This window comes from Arachis stenosperma, chromosome 1 (genome assembly GCF_014773155.1).
Source record: "Arachis stenosperma cultivar V10309 chromosome 1, arast.V10309.gnm1.PFL2, whole genome shotgun sequence".
NCBI classification, from domain to species: Eukaryota; Viridiplantae; Streptophyta; class Magnoliopsida; order Fabales; family Fabaceae; genus Arachis; species Arachis stenosperma.
The window spans coordinates 108,969,523-108,982,704 of record NC_080377.1 but is presented as its reverse complement, the minus strand read 5'-3'; the positions used below and the strand labels follow the sequence as shown (position 1 = coordinate 108,982,704).

Below are 13,182 nucleotides of genomic sequence, written 5' to 3'. Positions count from 1 at the left end.
TTTTAAATATATGAAAGACCTAAAATTATAAAAAAATATATAAGAATCTTAATTAATTTATATTCAAAAGATAAAAAACTGATTTAATTATAAAAATATTTTTGAATAGTAATTAGAATTAGAATTAGGGTTAGGAATAGAGTAGTTTAAAAATTTTAATAAAATTAAAAGGTAGAATAGTAATTAAAAATCAACTATAATTTATTTAAATTATTTTAAAAATATAATATTTATTTGTCAATTTACTAATTAGTTTTAAGTTTTAAATATTTTTTAATTTAAAATTAATAGTATTCAACTTAAGTTTTTTATTTATAAAATTAGATTTAAAAATTTTAATATTTAAAGTAAATCATATAAAATTTTTATTAGTTTTTAATTATAAAAATTTTTAAATTTTAAATATATAGAATATTTAAAATTATAAAAAAATATATAAAAACTATGATCATAGACCCTTTCAGGTCACTCTTTCGAAAAATCGTGACCATAGACCCTTTTAGGTCACCCCAAAAATCGTGTCCATAAACCTCTTTAGGCCATCCCCAAAACCGTGACCATAGACCTCTTTTAGGTCACCCCCCAAAACTGTGACCATAGACCCGTTTATGTCACCCTCCAAAACCGTGACCATAGATCCCTTCAGGTCACCCCCGAAAATCATGACCATAGATCCTTTTAGGTCACTCTTTTTTGAAAAACCATGACCATAGATCCTTTTTTGTCATTGTAAAAAACCGTGATCATAGACCCTTTTTGGTCACCCCTAAAACTGTGACCATAGACCTTTTTACGTCACCTTCCAAAATCGTAACCATAGACCCTTTTAGGTCACCTTTTTTTGAAAAATCGTGACCATAGATCCTTTTTTGTCACTGTAAAAAATCGTGACCATAGACCCCTTTTAGGCCACCCCCCAAAATCGTGACCATAGACCCCTTTAGGCCACCTTTTTTTTAAAAAACCATGACCATAGGTACTCTATGGTCACCCTTTTATCAAAAACCCTGACCGAAAAAATCGTGGTCATAGGCCCAAAATGTTGTAGTGCTAAATCGGTTGGAGAAGCTCATTCTCTCTAACAAGCACGAAGTTGCGACGTTGAGTAAGGATTTTGTTGAAATTAACGAGTGCATTGTGGAAACACAATCCCAGCTTATGACCATCGAGAAACTTCTCCGCGAGAATTTAAAATTGAAGACCAAAAGCGATGATCAAATTCAGCCAAGGGAGAAATCAATGATTGGTTCTGATTTGGGCTCACCAAGCCCGCATGGGGAGTCGCACTGGCCACGCAAATTGAAGGTGGCCGACTTGCCTATGTTTGACGGAGAAGGGGTAGAAGATTGGATCATCAGAGATTATTAGTATCTTAAAACTTTTGACATTGAGCAGAGAATTCGTGTACTTTCCTTCCATCTCGTCAGAGCTGCATATGGATGGTACTGTTGGGGAGTCAACAATAACATTGCTTACACCTAGGAGACCTTCCTCGATGCAGTGAATTCTTATTTTTTTTAAGAATGTCTTCTATGATCACCGCACCAGCCTCAAGGAGCTGAAGCAAGGAGGATATGTGGAAGAATACCAATGTCAGTTTGAGGAGCTCAGCAACCGTGTGACCGGGCTGAGTAAGGAGTAGATTATAGACCTCTTCATTGCTCGACTTCAAGAGCATTTCAAGGGTGAATTGGTGTTGGCCCAGCCCAGTTCATACATCCAAGCTGTATTCATTGCTAAAATACACGAACAGAAACATACAATAACCTTGGGCTTATCCAAGAGCAATGTAACCCAATACAACTTGTCATTCACCGCTCTGACCCAATTCTCCCCCAACAGGACCTTAAACCCGGTTAGCCCCAACCCGAGAACTGCAACACAGAATTTCACTCAATTTCACTCATGTCGCTTCTGCATCAATCGTATCACAAGCTTCTTCTCCTTCGCCCAATATGACTACCACTTCATTCACGAAACTTACCACCACTGATATCCACGACAGAAGAGAAAAAAGGTTATGCTACTACTGTGACGAAAAATATGCGCTAGGCCACCGTTGTAAAGCCGCTTAAGAACTCTCGGTAGGTGAAGATGAACTCCGTGAATTGTTACAAAAGAAGGCGAAGGGAGAGGCCAGCAACGCTGGTTTTGATTCCAAAGATGAAGGACATAATGATGAGCGTTCAACTCTGAAAATAAGCCTCAATGCCCTAGAAGGGGAGTTCCACCTGAAACCCTCCACGTTCAAATTTCTCATGGAAATCGTCCTCTGCTGATTTTGATTGATGGGGGCAGCACTTATAACTTTGTGAAGGGTTCGTTGGCTCGAAAGTTGAATGTTCCTCTTACACCAACTCTGACCTTGCAAGTGATGGTGGGCAATGGAGATTTCATCCATTGCGGGGCAAAATGTGCAGGATTAGCTTTCTCGATGCAATGGGTATGGCTTTGTTGTAGATGCGTATGTATTGGATTTGAAAGGAGCAGACATGGTTCTAGGTGTACACTGGATGATGAGGCTTGGAACCATTCAGATAAATTACATGGAATTGTTTATAAAGTTTAAGGTCTCTGGCAATTGGGTGATTTTCAAAGGTGAGACGTTCTAAAGAAAGCACACTTCAACTGTAAAGAATTGAGGAAATTACAGGAGAGCAAAACTATTGCGTCATTGATCCACTTAGAGGCTGTTGTTTCTGGAAACAATAAAGAGGAGCTTACGACTGATGATGATGAAGTTTAGCAGATACTCGAGAACTTCTCAGGGGTCTTTAAAGACCCAATACAGTTGCCACAGCCGAGGATGGTGGATCACTCTATTCATTTAGTACCTGGGAATGTGCTGGTGAGTGTTAGGCCGTATAGATATCCCCACTTTCAAAAAGCAGAGATGAAAATACTTGTTGATGAGATGGTACAGGGGGGATCATCAGGGAAAGCCAGAGTGCCTTCTCCAGTCCGGTATTGCCAGTGAAAAAGAAGGACGGAGGCTGGAGATTCTGTGTTGGCTACCGGGCTTTGAATGTTATAACGATAAAAGATAAATTTCCAACACCAACCATAGATGAAATATTGGATGAATTTCATGGGACTGTTTATTTTTCTAAAATAGATTTGAGGAGTCGCTATCATCAAATAAGAATGTGGGAAGAAGACACAGAGAAGACAACTTTTCAGACACATATTGGTCACTATGAATTTGCCGTGATGCCATTTGGGCTCATAAATGCTCCCTCCACCTTCCAAGCGACGATGAATCGAATTTTTCAGCCATACTTGAGGCACTTTATTTCTATATCTTTTGATGATATCTTAGTATACAACATATCGAAAGAGGAGCACATGACGCACTTGAGTCAAACATTACAAATTTTGCGTGATAATCATTTTTTTGTGAAAAGATTCAGTTGTTCATTCTTCCAATGAATTGAGTACTTGGGGCATGTTATAACAGGGGCTGGAGTTCATGTTGACCCCACAAAGATAAAATCAATTCTTGCATGACTGGTTCCCAAGATAGTAAAATAACTTCAGGGATTTCTTGGGTTAATTGGTTACTACCGAAAATTTATAGCGAATTATGCTCAACTGGATTTTTTCTTGACCGAGTTGTTCAAGAAGAATGCTTTTTACTAGACATTTGAAGCAGACCAAAGCTTTGTCCAATTAAAGAAACTTATAACCCACACACCTGTTCTTGCACTGCTGGATTTTTCAAAGCCATTTGTGGTTGAGACTGACGCATCTAGTATGGGTGTCAGAGTAGTTTTGTCGCAGGAGAGTCATCTTACGACTTATTTTAGTAAGAAGCTTGGGGTCCGATTAGCACATGCCTCAACTTGTAACCCATCATGAAAGCTGTAATCTGCAGCCAACTCTCCTTTTTGTAACCTTTCTTGCATTGTTAACAACTTTTTGGCTTCTTGATTATCTTGGAGAATCGTGAAAATAATGGATGACTGAACAACTGTGAAAGTTTGGAAGTGGGATTTTTCACCTTTTTCATATTGTCTTGGTAAGGCATCAGCTGTCTTGTTGAATTTTTCTAGTAGAAATTCAATGTTAAAGTCATACCCAAGCAACTTAAAAAGGTAGTGTTGTTGCTTTGGAGTTAGGATCACTTGTGTCAAGAGCTCCCGAAGTCTCTTGTGGTCTGTTTTAATAGTAAATTTTCGTCTCAAAAGATAGTACTGCCATTTGGCCACTGCCTGAATCACTACATATAATTCTCTTTTCTTTGTTGCACATTCCAAAAAATCTACTTCCTAATTCTTTTGGCGATGGAATCTCGCTTTTTTAATTCAATTTCTACTACAAAAGTGTAATTTATGAGCACAATAATTTGTGAGAAAAACTACTGATTTAAAATTGCTAGTGAATATGCATTTCTAACTTCTAAGTTCTAAGGAATATATATTAATTTACACACGATTGAACCAATCTAGATGCAATTTTATATAATAATAGTATTTCTTGAACAGTAAAAATAACAATGGACAGCCACAGCCATAGATTACAAGTAATAAAGAGGGAAATTAAAATTGACATCTCTTCTACCTGTTCACAAAAATTTTTCAACCCCTTGACTGGATTACTATTAATCAATAATTCTCGGTTTTCAGAAATCTGATTCTCACAATTTTACATGTTAATAAATAATAATTTACATATCTATATATTTTAGTTGATATTATATCTAAGATTTATTACTCTGTTTTCTAGCGTACATATATCGTTGTTGTATGTTGTCTATTAAATAATTTATATATATATATATATATATATATATATATATATATATATATATATATTCTAATAAGCAGATAATATATTTAAGAACCATAAAGAAAGCTAATAATTACGAGAATAAATAATTAATTAATCAGAGAAAACCAGAGAAATCGTAGTTTTGATGAAATGGACATTTTTTTAAATAACACTAAATTCTATGCACAATGACATATTCCATCAATAACAGCAAATAAATTTAAAATAATAAGAATATAAATTGTGTTTGTACTTGAAAACTCGTTGATTAGGAAATATTGTAACTAATTACACTGGGATCTTACCTCCTTTCTTTCTTAAAAGTAATATAAAAAATTAGCACTTATAACTACACTTTGACGGTATTTAACTCTTTTTATATATTTGGACTACAAGTAAATAATGTGTCAGCATTATTTGAATAATCTAACCTCATTTGATTAATTTTTATAGTATTGTTCTTGAAAACAATTGTTAAAACACTTTCAATGCCTAAATCTCGAATACGATTAGGGTGTTCATTTTCAAAAATTACTCCAAGAGCATCAAAGAAAGAATTAATAGTTGATTCCACCACTTGATGAGTGCTATGTGCTTCAATTATTATCGGCGAATTTATCATTAAAAATGTAAATCTACCGGTAATAATTTAACCTGATGACTCGACACCTTTCTCGTTGATAAATTCACCGCAATTCTACGACGCTAAATTCAACGATACTCAACATTTTTTTTGTAGTGAATGTTGTGCTGATCTTGCTGAAAGAATGGAACTACTCGCGATGACTCCTCGCAAACAACCTAAAAGGAGCAATCTAACCTGCTTGATCTAGAACGAAAGGGAGGCATTGAGATTTTGGTGGAGAAAACACAGAGGATGGCAAGGAGAGGTAGCTGGAAGAGACGTCATCGGAGGAGATTATTGTTGCTAGAGAAGATGTCACAGGGAAAGATCGTCGATTGGGGGAGATCGTCGAAGAATGCAAGAGGATCGAAGATCGAAGATCGAATATCAAAAATCGTCATACACGTGTTTCAACTTTTAACTAAAGTGTTTTTGAAATTAGAGGTTTGTCAATTTGGGATTTTTATATACAAGTGAATCGCTGTAATGACCAAAATCGTCACCAAATATTACGACAGCAACAAAAAATGTCGTAAACTCCTAATATCCAAATATTACGGTAATTTTTTAAAATTGCCATAATATAAATGCCATTTAAATTTTTTTTTTTTGGTAGTGGATGTGTGAAGAGAGTAGGAATAATGCTTGAGACAATAGCAAACGTTAGTTACATAATCATCTAGTGAAGAGAGTCATATAGAATAGCGAAAGGAATCACAAAAGATATGAAAAAAAGATGATATATGTTTAAAGAATCTTCCTTACAAAAAAAAAAGGAATTATTGTCTTATTTTTTACTGTCCATATAATTGACACATATTTCTATTAAATTCTTTTATTTGGCGTTGTTGCTTATTACTGTGATTTTCTGTGTTAATTATTGATTCTAGAACTATTTTTTTCGTTACATTGTCAAAAGAGTACCAAGTAGAGTATCAAACATCGTAGTAGTGATTAGTGTCTTGGATGTATGACTTAAGTCCTCAAAAATCAAAATGTGATATCAAATAACGGATGTGAACGATGTATAATTTGGTAACCTCGGGTAACAGACAAAGCATAAAAGCATCTCTATAAAGTTAAAACTTAAAAAAATAATAAATTTGTTTTACACTATTTAAAAAATGTGACAAATGAATTATTTGTATAATTTATAAAGTCCGTATACACGAGAAAATTAATGGTGAAATTACAATTTACAAATGAATTTGTCTAAAAAAAATTTATTTATTATGAAATAAATCTATTTATCACTATATCCTAAATAATTATACAAAAATGAATATAATTGAATAACTATTAATGTTTTAAAATTAATTTTTTATAAAAGTTAATTTAGACAAATTCTAATATCTTGTGAAAAATAAAAAATATAATATTTGCTGAATGAAATAATTTGAATTTTTATTTTTTAAAAAAGCATGGGTGGTTCAACATAGAAAAAACACGTGGTACGTAGGACGTAGCATTCATGTGTTTCAACTTTCAATGTTTGCGTCTCACAACACACATGACGCCATCTCGCTATATATCTGTTCCTCCTCATCTCTCTCTATTTCTCTCTTTCCTTCGATTCCTCTGTAATCTTTCTCTTTAATTATTATTCTTTTTATTATTATTATTCATCACAACACCCCCACGCCATTCGCTAAAAGACGAGAGGGTTTCAACTTTCAGGCAATCCGTTCCTTCCCCAGAAATTTCTACTCTCTTTCTCTCACACTTGTAAGACACCAATCCTCAATTCCCTCTTGCTTTTCATTTCTGCAATAATTGAACCGTACACTTCAAAATTCATATGCCTTCTTCTTGTGTTCTTTGTTTATGTTGAAATGCCTCCACCACCATCGATCTTTACATCACAAACTGTAATTTAATAGTTTTTGCAACAAGGTTATTGCTCTTTCTGCATAGGCTTAATCACAAATTAGTTCCCTTTTTTCTAATAATTTATTATTATTATGATTATTATGATGAAAAAAAAGAAATAAACTTTGCCTTTCATTGCCGCACTCCTTGCTAGGAACTTGGTCATAGTAAAATATAAGAAATTCTGGGTATTTGTGTGTGCACAACATATTCTAAAATTAACATGTTTGTGGTTGGACCGAAATTAAGCAGGTAGTTGTGCCACATTATGCATCATACGCTTTGTGTAGCTCTGTTCTTATTTACACCAGTTCAATTTTTTTCCTTTTGGCCTTCGGAATTTCCACATTATGCATCATACTCTGGAGTCTGGACAATGAAGATGCTTTTGCATCCATCTTACTCTGTGTAATCTTGATGATATAAATCCATGATCATGTGCTGTAATGATGAACAATTTATTCCTGTTGTGTTTATGTGTGTGTGTCTGTCATGTTAAAATCTTTTGCACCTCTATACTAGTAGTACAGAACACCAAAAAAATGTGGATCTAGAGAAATAGCATTGTGTACTGCATTGATATATGGTGCCAAGAAACGCCATTTGCAAAGGAAAATACATAAACACTTGTGTATTCCAGATACACAACATACATAAGTGTTTATGCATTCTCCTTTTGTGGGTGAGTGAACCATTAAGAGTGCCAAGAGTGAAGTAGGTATCATGTCTGATAAATACATAGTAACTGAGTCTTCTCCTTCGTAGACCCTAGGATATCCTGAGCCTTTTTGCACTGTAATCTAGCTCATTAAACTCTTTTTAGCTTTTATCTTAAATCTCTCTCTGACATATTGCCAAGATACACACTATGAAGTACCCACTTCATAAACATTGATCACCTTTTTGTTTTTTCCAGTACTGATCTGAATACTCAACATTAACACTAAAGTGCAATTTTCCTTAGCACAGACATAGAGAGCTAATAGGTTGGTTCGACCAAGGTTGAGAGCATATAAAATTTCTATGAATTTTCCGTTAACTTAATAAAATTGTCACCTTACAAGCCAGTGCTGATGCCTAGTGATATATTGAGCTTTAACAACTACTTCCCGGTCTTTTCAATTTAATGGAAGTTTATTGATCCTATAAGGATTACATTGTAATTGAATTTTGTTTTAATCTTTTGATGCTGGTGAAGATGTGAACAAATATGTGCATTGGATAGAAACTAACTTTACTTAATTGCCCTTTGTGTCAGGTTGAAATAAGGTGATTGTTGTACTCAAAATGTCATCTCCAAGCAAGAGAAGAGAAATGGATGTAATGAAATTGTAAGTAGATTGTTTTACTGTGTGTTGATAAATACATGCTTCTGTTGTTGTATTGATTTCTATAGCATTTTCTTTCAAGACAAAGAATATCACTATTATTGTTAAAATGATTGAATGCATTGTTGGCACACTGATATGCTAATGAGGTATTATTTGATCCTGAACTTAAGTTCATATATGGATTGATTTTCTTTAGTTTTACAATCTAACTTTTGGAGAATAATTGTAGTTTTTATGCATTGAAAATTCACTCATGGCTTTGGGATGTTCAATTTTATATAAAGGCTTATCCTGCATTCGTGGATTAAGATGACCATCATATTCATAGATGAAGAGTAAGATTTATGAACAGTGAAATAGCCCTTTCTCAACTATACTTTAAATATGTACCAGAACAGAAATACCAAGTAACATTTAAATGTTTCAAATACATTATTAAATGATGAGGCTTATGAAGCATCAACATTTCTGTTAGGATGCATAAGACAAAGAGAAATTCTACTCAGCTAGACCATTTTTGCTAGAATTCATGGCAGAAATCATGGGTGTGGTAGGATGGAATGAAGAAGTAGGATGTACTCACTCATCCTCGAGTCAATAACATTCCTCAATCCACACATGATTCTGCAAAAACATTTCTGGCTCTTCATCTTTGTGGCTAGGGCTCAGACCTTTCATGGACTTGGCATTGCTCTAACATCTTGATTACAATATCATCATCAATATAGAAAGCATATAAAATTAGTGATTTGTAAAAGCATGTTCATATTAGTTCTCTTCTCTGTTGTATCTGATAGGTGAGACTATCACTCTTAGCGCAATGATGGCATCTAATCACTTCATATATAAGTGTATGTATGTATGTACATATCTATATATGTATATGAATATTTGCAAAATTTCATAGCCATATAAAATATTCTCCCTCTTTCAGGATGATGAGTGATTATACAGTGGAGATGATAAATGATGGGCTAAGTGAATTCAATGTGGAGTTTCATGGCCCCAAAGAAAGTACGGTGGATACATTCTAGCTAACTTAATTTTTTGTTTTCCAAAACTGCACATGTATGTGAATGATTTCTTATTAATTGATGCTTGTTAGACGGAGAGTTTCCCTTTTGACCTTTTTGAATGATAAAAAAGGGGGTGTAAGCAAATGACCATTATCAGGATTCTTTTTCTACTGGCAGATTAAGGAACTGATGTGCTGTTTAATGCATTTTTTATTCCTAATAATACAGAGTTTAAATAAAACAAAGGTGTTATTTAAGTTATTTAGGGTCAGTAGCTTGCTTCTTTTTTTTTGTCCTTTTTTTAATTTTTTTTAAGTTTATTTATTAGGTAGTTATCATATGGTGGGTAATGCTTTTCAATTTACATGTCAGATAATAATTAAAGTTGTAGTAACATTTAAAGATATTCTGTGAGTATTTGTATTTGTATAAAGTTGTTATTTTTTACTAAATTTTGTCAAATAGTAATTGGTAAAATGAGCAAAAAAATTTCGAGAGAATAAAGGAAAAAGACCCTCTAGGTTTATGAGTGAGAGAGACTTGGAGCAACGGCTAAGTTTTCTCCATGTGACCTCAAGGTCATGGGTTCAATGCTAAGCTTAATTACTCATCTTTATTCTATTTTGGTTCCTTGATTTCTTACATTTCTGTGATTGTTGCAGGCCTCTATGAAGGTGGAGTCTGGAAAATTCGCGTGGAGCTGCCCGATGCATATCCATACAAATCCCCCTCTGTCGGCTTTGTTAACAAAATATTCCATCCAAATGTTGATGAGTTGTAAGCACAAGATAAGCTTTAATCATGATCCTTTCCCTCCCCCACCCAAAAACAAAAAAAAAAGACCAAAAAAGTGTGTTTCTAGTGGATACAGTGTAGTTCAGGCATATTAGTCCTGTTAGCATTTGATTCAATGATCCTTTTTATGAATTGCTTTCTTTTATTTGCCTAGTGTTAAAAATTGATAGCTCACCACTAACTTTGCACAGACTCTACTTGTTCTTGCCATTGATTTGGGGTTATTGTGCAAGAGTTAAATGAAATTTGATTTAAGTGTTCAGTCATGGCAACTACTTGCACTTGATAAAGAGTATGAGAACATGTGGATTACAACTATTCTTCCTTGTGTATTTGTGAACTGTGCAGATCTGGCTCTGTATGTTTGGATGTCATCAATCAATCATGGAGTCCAATGTTTGGTAATTCAGTTATAGGCTGTTCATGGTTAAAGTTTCATGTAACCAACATTTAAAATTTCCATTGTATTTAACCAAGGTTTCTGTTTTTTCCCTCTCAGATCTTCTAAATGTCTTTGAAGTATTCCTACCACAACTATTGCTTTATCCGAATGCTTCAGATCCTCTCAATGGTGATGCAGCATCATTAATGATGAAGGATAAAAAGCTGTATGACGAAAAAGTTAAAGGTTAGCATATTGTTTATTATTATAAGACCAGTGCCTACTATCTGCTATATTATTTCTTATTAATAATATGAAAATCTTAAATTCATTATGTTTTAATTCAATGGCTTAATTACTCACAAACTGAACCATATTTCTGCCATTCACCTATAGTATAATTTTTTAGTGATGATAAAAACATTACATTCTTTTCTCATGATAATTCAGTAAGTTTACATCATATAAAGCTTTATTGTTACATATTTTGAGTAGAAGCTTAACTATTCAAACTTGACATTAGTGTTACCTCTCATGTGGTTAGATAATATTACACAACACTTCTTGATTTTTCATGCTCCATGCTTATGAAGTAGGCTAGTGTCACTTTTCGTAAAATACAAGGTACTGAGTATTAAATTTCAGGGGATTTTAGTGTATGCTTTTACAAATAGAGGGGTGTTGTTCTTAATATTGTCTAACCCTATGAAAGCCAATGTAATTTACCGTAAGTTTTTTTTTAACCTATGACAACTTCATATATCTGATTAAATATAATATAATGTAGTTTTTTTATTAAAAAAATAATAATTGAGGTGGTTTTATTTTGTGAAATGACTAAAACTTATGTGAAAATATTGGGCTGGTTAATTGTGGGGAGCAGAGTACTGTGAGCGGTATGCAAAGAAGGAACATATAAGCAAATCAAAAGCTGAAGAAGAGAGTGATGAGGATGATATCAGTGAAGAAGAATGTGGGTCAAGTGATGATGACATTCCTGGACATGCTGATCCCTAAAATAAACTGGTTTATTACTTAGTGGTCTTGCACTTTTTTCAAAAGGTCCATGTAATAACAATTAGAGCTCCTATTACATGTTCATTTTGTTCAATTATAAGACGTAGGATTAAAGATATGACTAATTATTTCTCCCTGTAAAATTACAGTTCTTATTCATGTACTCAGTTAAATAGGTTATATATATTCAGTAAATGAAAAGTGAAAGATAATAATAATGTTGAGGTTTCACATTTTTGTTCCCCCACCCCATCTCTTGTCCTTTTATCTCCTCTTCCTCATCTTCATTACTTTTCATAATCTTTCTGTTGTTATGTCACTTAAATGTGGATCTATTTAGGTGATATTTTAGTAGTATTTATTATATGATAATCTTACACCTATGAAGAAGTTAAAGCTATATTTAGTTAAATACTTTCTCTTAGTACATATGTGCTAAGGGAAAGGGAATTTCTTGAAGAATGATCTAGTTGTTGAGTGTTCATATTTTATTTGATTTTTGAGAATTCAACTTAGTGATTTATGTTGATTATGTCTATTATGTCTGTCTATTTGGATACAATCATTCAATCCTTACGACTTGGATGGTAAAACTTTCAGATTAAAATGCAGTTATATAATCTAAGACTTAAAATCTCAACAATAATAGTAGAAGCAGTGTTTTCTAAGCTTATATTGTGTAAACGCATGCGTCTCTCTTATACAATTAACTAAATACGAGTTAATACTGAAAATGGTTCCTGAAATTTAATCCAGTTTAATTTAACTTTTGAATTTTTAATTGATCTAAATTATATCATAAAATTTTAACGCGTGCCTCAAGTTGGCTCTTCCGACCATTTTTGTCACCGGAAAAATGAATAAGAAAAAAATTTAATGCTATTTTTTGTTCTATATTTTTCACAAACAACCATCATCATAATGTTTATTTTTCAAAAAAAAGAAAGAATACAATGAAAAAATTATGTAACTTTTTATTTTATTTTTTAATTTATCTTTTTTAACAATAAATACAAAAAAATTTTGAAGAAAAACACAAAACTTCATAAATAAAAACAAATTTTATACGAAGAAAGAAGAAAGAAGAAATATGAAGAATAAAAAGAAGTTACAAAAAAAATTGCAGCATTATGTCTAGAATTTTAAAAAGTTTTAGTATCAAAATTAAAAAATTTGTGTCAAAGTTAAGAGATTTATATGTCACAATTAAAAAATTCCGTCCTATTTTTCACATGAAGAAGAAGCGTGTGATTTTAGCGAATGTTTGTAAGCGATTTTTGTTAGATTTAGATTGGACTCGTCTAATAAAAATATAGGAGCCACTCAAATAAAGACGCCTAAAACGTCTTTTTTTAACATGTTTTTCAGTAATTAAAA

General features: G+C 33.0%; 1 protein-coding gene across 3 annotated transcripts; it reads left to right on the top strand.

Moving 5' to 3' along the window:
* The first annotated feature begins 6,892 nt into the window (after positions 1-6,892).
* LOC130960480 (ubiquitin-conjugating enzyme E2-23 kDa-like) lies at positions 6,893-12,025 on the top strand. Of its 3 annotated transcripts, XM_057885901.1 has the most exons (8): positions 6,907-7,120; positions 8,523-8,595; positions 9,393-9,446; positions 9,530-9,609; positions 10,274-10,388; positions 10,755-10,807; positions 10,906-11,034; positions 11,672-12,025. In XM_057885901.1, the coding sequence occupies exons 4-8, from the start codon at positions 9,531-9,533 to the stop codon at positions 11,803-11,805; spliced, it is 510 nt and encodes a 169-aa protein (XP_057741884.1). In that variant the 5' UTR covers positions 6,907-7,120; positions 8,523-8,595; positions 9,393-9,446; position 9,530; the 3' UTR covers positions 11,806-12,025. The 3 variants fall into 3 exon arrangements, with proteins under 3 accessions (XP_057741868.1, XP_057741884.1, XP_057741877.1); XM_057885885.1 differs by lacking the exon at positions 9,393-9,446 and having other exon boundaries at positions 6,893-7,120; XM_057885894.1 differs by lacking the exon at positions 9,393-9,446 and having other exon boundaries at positions 6,907-7,288.
* The last annotated feature ends 1,157 nt before the right edge of the window (positions 12,026-13,182 follow it).

Coding starts and splice junctions, on each gene's coding strand:
- LOC130960480 (XM_057885885.1), top strand. CDS start 8,552: ATGTCATCTCCAAGCAAGAGAAGAGAAATGGATGTAATGAAATT. Junction 9,610..10,273: donor GTTTCATGGCCCCAAAGAAA/GTACGGTGGATA, acceptor TGATTGTTGCAG/GCCTCTATGAAGGTGGAGTC. Junction 11,035..11,671: donor GTATGACGAAAAAGTTAAAG/GTTAGCATATTG, acceptor TGTGGGGAGCAG/AGTACTGTGAGCGGTATGCA.